The following is a 3189-nucleotide window of genomic DNA, read 5'->3' as shown; positions in this document are numbered from 1 at the left end:
TATTTAAATTAATTATTATTTGTTGTCTAAATTTAATTTTAATGTCATATATTTTTTTTTTGTATACAGGAGCGACCATTGCTGAAAATTGTTGCGCATGGGAAGAAAATGCAACAATTTACTCCGCCGGTACTTCCGCGACCCATAGAGAATTGGGTGAATTTGTCTGGTCTGAACCCATTACAACGGGGTAGTTTGTGAAGATGATACAACAACTTGATATCTGCGTTTGTTGAAAGATGGCATTCCGAGACATCGTCATTTCACATGCCATTTGGTGAAATGACGATTACTTTGGGTGATGTTGCCAATCTTCTCGGATTGCCTATTAGGGGTGAGTTCTACAGTCCACCCGATGTGGATAGAGTAACGACATGTAATCTCGCCGTCCATCTATTAGGAGTGACCACGGAAGAGATCTGGGAGGAGACCAAAAAGACTAGAGGTGCACACTATAGACTGGATTGGTTGAAGGAGGTGTTCAGAAGGCAGTGTGCAACAGAGAGGTTTGACTGTGCTGCTAGGGCATATCTGTTGAATTTAGTCGGGAGTACTATTTTCGCTGATAAGAGTCATACTCTAGTTGATGCGAAGTACCTCCCTTTATTCAGATATTTAGATGGTATAGATAGATATGCATGGGGTACTGCTGCACTAGTGGTGCTTTATGACTACCTCTCAGATGCCTGCTATTATGACACCAAACAGCTAGGTGGATACATGACGTTGCTTCAGGTATCAATTATATTTTAGTATTAATTGTTAATTATTTATTTTATTTATTTATGTTGTATTTAATTGTTAGTATTAATTATTTAATATTTTTATTTGTAACAGTGCTGGATTTACTAATATTTTCCGAATATTTGTAATAGAGGTGATCAGGGTGCTGACGTGGAATATTTTGCCCGAATGAATAGATGGTGCTATAAGCAAGGCAAGCATAAGGTCCACGAATACAGAAGTATTATTGATGCATTGACACCTGCAGATGTTATATGGAGACCATGGGAGAATCACAGGGGTGTCATTCCTTTTGATGATATCACACTTTATACTGGTCACATTCGATTATGCAGCACTGTAGCGAAATATCTACCAGAGAGGTGTTTGAGACAATTCGGATATATCCAGTATATTCCTTCACCGCCACTTCCAGATCCTGCTAGATTATTTGATGTAGATGTGGAATGGTTGGGATATGTGACGCCAGTGACAGAGCTATTTCCCAAGCTTCGTCCAGCTACATATCCATCTGAGTGTGAAGATGGATATTTGGAGTGGTTCTATCAGGTGTCTCATCCACTGCTGGTGCGACCAGATGGTGTACCTCAGGTCCCACGTTATAGTGTACCGCCCACCAGTGCAGATGCTTCTAGTTCACAGCCGCCACCTATCCTACAGCAGATCGGTGATCTTATACAGCAGGGGTTGAGTGAACATCAAGCTAGTCCAGATGATGAGTTGTATATTCACTTTTATAAAGTTTTGTATTTATCACGTAGTCGCACTAGTTAGTAGTAACACTTTTGTAACTATTGTTATGTAGGTTATTTTATGAACACTTTTGATGAACTATTATTATGTCAGTTATTTTATGAACACTTTATGTTAGTTATTTTATTAATTATTGTAATGTCGGTTACTTTATTAATTATTGTTATGTTAGTTATTTTATTAATTATTGTTATGTTGGTTACTTTATTAATTATTAAATATTGTTATGTCGGTTACTTTATGAAATAAATACAAGATAAAATCAATTACTAAAATGCATGACAAAAAACTAAAATTGATTAATAACAATTGAAATGTCGGTTACATTAAAGTGATTTCGTATCAATTTTAAAACATTAAGGTTCATCTAAAGACATTGCATCTACGGGTTCCGTAGGTGGATTTTGGGTAACACGTGACAACCGGCCTAATAAATACCCCCAGTGTTGTAGACGGCCTGTGTATGCTATTGCCCAAGAAGTTGCTTCATTGGTACGATATTGCTTCCAACCTGGTGCAATGTCTGGCATTGGAAATCCATCTTTCATCCTTAACTGCAAAAATTAAATAAATTAACAAAATATAAGACAAAAATTATCAGAATAAAATTTAAAAAAGTATAAGAAAATAATTACCGGAACCCAGTGATTTTCATTAACAAAACCAATACAACAAATGCGATCATTTTTTGTCGATCCGGAATGTGAACCCCTCATAGGAAAGAAAGTCATTGAAAATGTCAGACCGAACGTGACAAGAATAATATTATATGTTGTCGCTATCACGTAACCCATATCAGGTATGGACAACCATTTATCCATGGGTTGAACACCTAAGCCGGATATCATCAACGAATCTCTTACTTCTTTAATGCGTCCTATGAACAATCTATCATATGGAGTTATGTGAGAAACAATCTCTTGATCCAATCTCTTGCGGACCAAAGACGAACACTCTTCACCAAAACCAAGCAATAATGCAATAGCGCGAAAACCACAATTTCCATCCGCTGCCACGTCAAATATGTCATCAATGTATGGCTGAATAATATCAGGAAATTGTCTCAATAACAAATTTTTTGAAGAATGAGATGATTGAGAGGGGTGTTTCTTTGATTGAGAGGCTTGTCTCTTCTTTGATTGAGAGGGTTGGGAACCAATATCTTCACCATATGTTGCATTAACATGCTCAAAGTAAGAAGGGTCTCGATATACATCATATCCATCTGGCTTCATACCCTTACTCTTCTTCACTCTTCCTTTGGTTTTGACTTTTTCAGGTGGTGGACATATTGAACTTGTACTTGGAAAAGCAAGTTCACGCACTTTACTCTTCAACACTCGTTTCCCAATAACATCAAGTGATCGAAAGCGTTTCCATAAGGCATTCATCTCAGTAGACATATCCAACTCTGATCCATCTTTTGTGTCTTGAGTGAGTTCACATTCCATGCTTAATTTTCTCCATTGAATATGCACAGAATCTAGAGGAATTGGTTCACCCATTAATTTATATTGTCCCAATTCACAAGCACAAGGTAATCCATATGTCCTTCTCAAAGAACACCCACATATAGATTTGTCAGTACCCACCCACTCAACTTTGTCGTATTCTTCATCAATACGTCTTTGAGCTTCTGTTGATACAAATGTATTCAATCTCTGATAAAATGGATTTATGTGCTCATGCTCT

General features: G+C 37.0%; 1 protein-coding gene across 1 annotated transcript; it reads right to left on the bottom strand.

The window, feature by feature from the left end:
- Positions 1-1853: 1853 nt before the first annotated feature.
- On the bottom strand, positions 1854-2948 carry LOC101507819 (uncharacterized). The gene is made up of 3 exons (XM_004499536.1): positions 2712-2948; positions 2133-2537; positions 1854-2051 (listed from the first exon to the last, which is right to left on the bottom strand). The coding sequence occupies exons 1-3, from the start codon at positions 2946-2948 to the stop codon at positions 1854-1856; spliced, it is 840 nt and encodes a 279-aa protein (XP_004499593.1).
- Positions 2949-3189: the final 241 nt, after the last annotated feature.

Source organism: Cicer arietinum, chromosome 5 (genome assembly GCF_000331145.2).
Source record: "Cicer arietinum cultivar CDC Frontier isolate Library 1 chromosome 5, Cicar.CDCFrontier_v2.0, whole genome shotgun sequence".
Classification (NCBI taxonomy): Eukaryota; Viridiplantae; Streptophyta; class Magnoliopsida; order Fabales; family Fabaceae; genus Cicer; species Cicer arietinum.
Note: the sequence above shows the minus strand (reverse complement) of the source record. Positions and strands in the feature narration are given on the sequence as shown.

Excerpts from the sequence above, each read along its gene's own strand:
- LOC101507819 (XM_004499536.1), bottom strand. The coding sequence starts at position 2,948 with ATGGAATGTGAACTCACTCAAGACACAAAAGATGGATCAGAGTTGGAT. Across the intron at positions 2,538-2,711 it reads TGAAGCCAGATGGATATGAT|CCATACATTGATGACATATT; the intron begins GTATATCGAGAC and ends GATATTATTCAG. Across the intron at positions 2,052-2,132 it reads ATGAAAATCACTGGGTTCCG|TTAAGGATGAAAGATGGATT; the intron begins GTAATTATTTTC and ends TAATTTTTGCAG.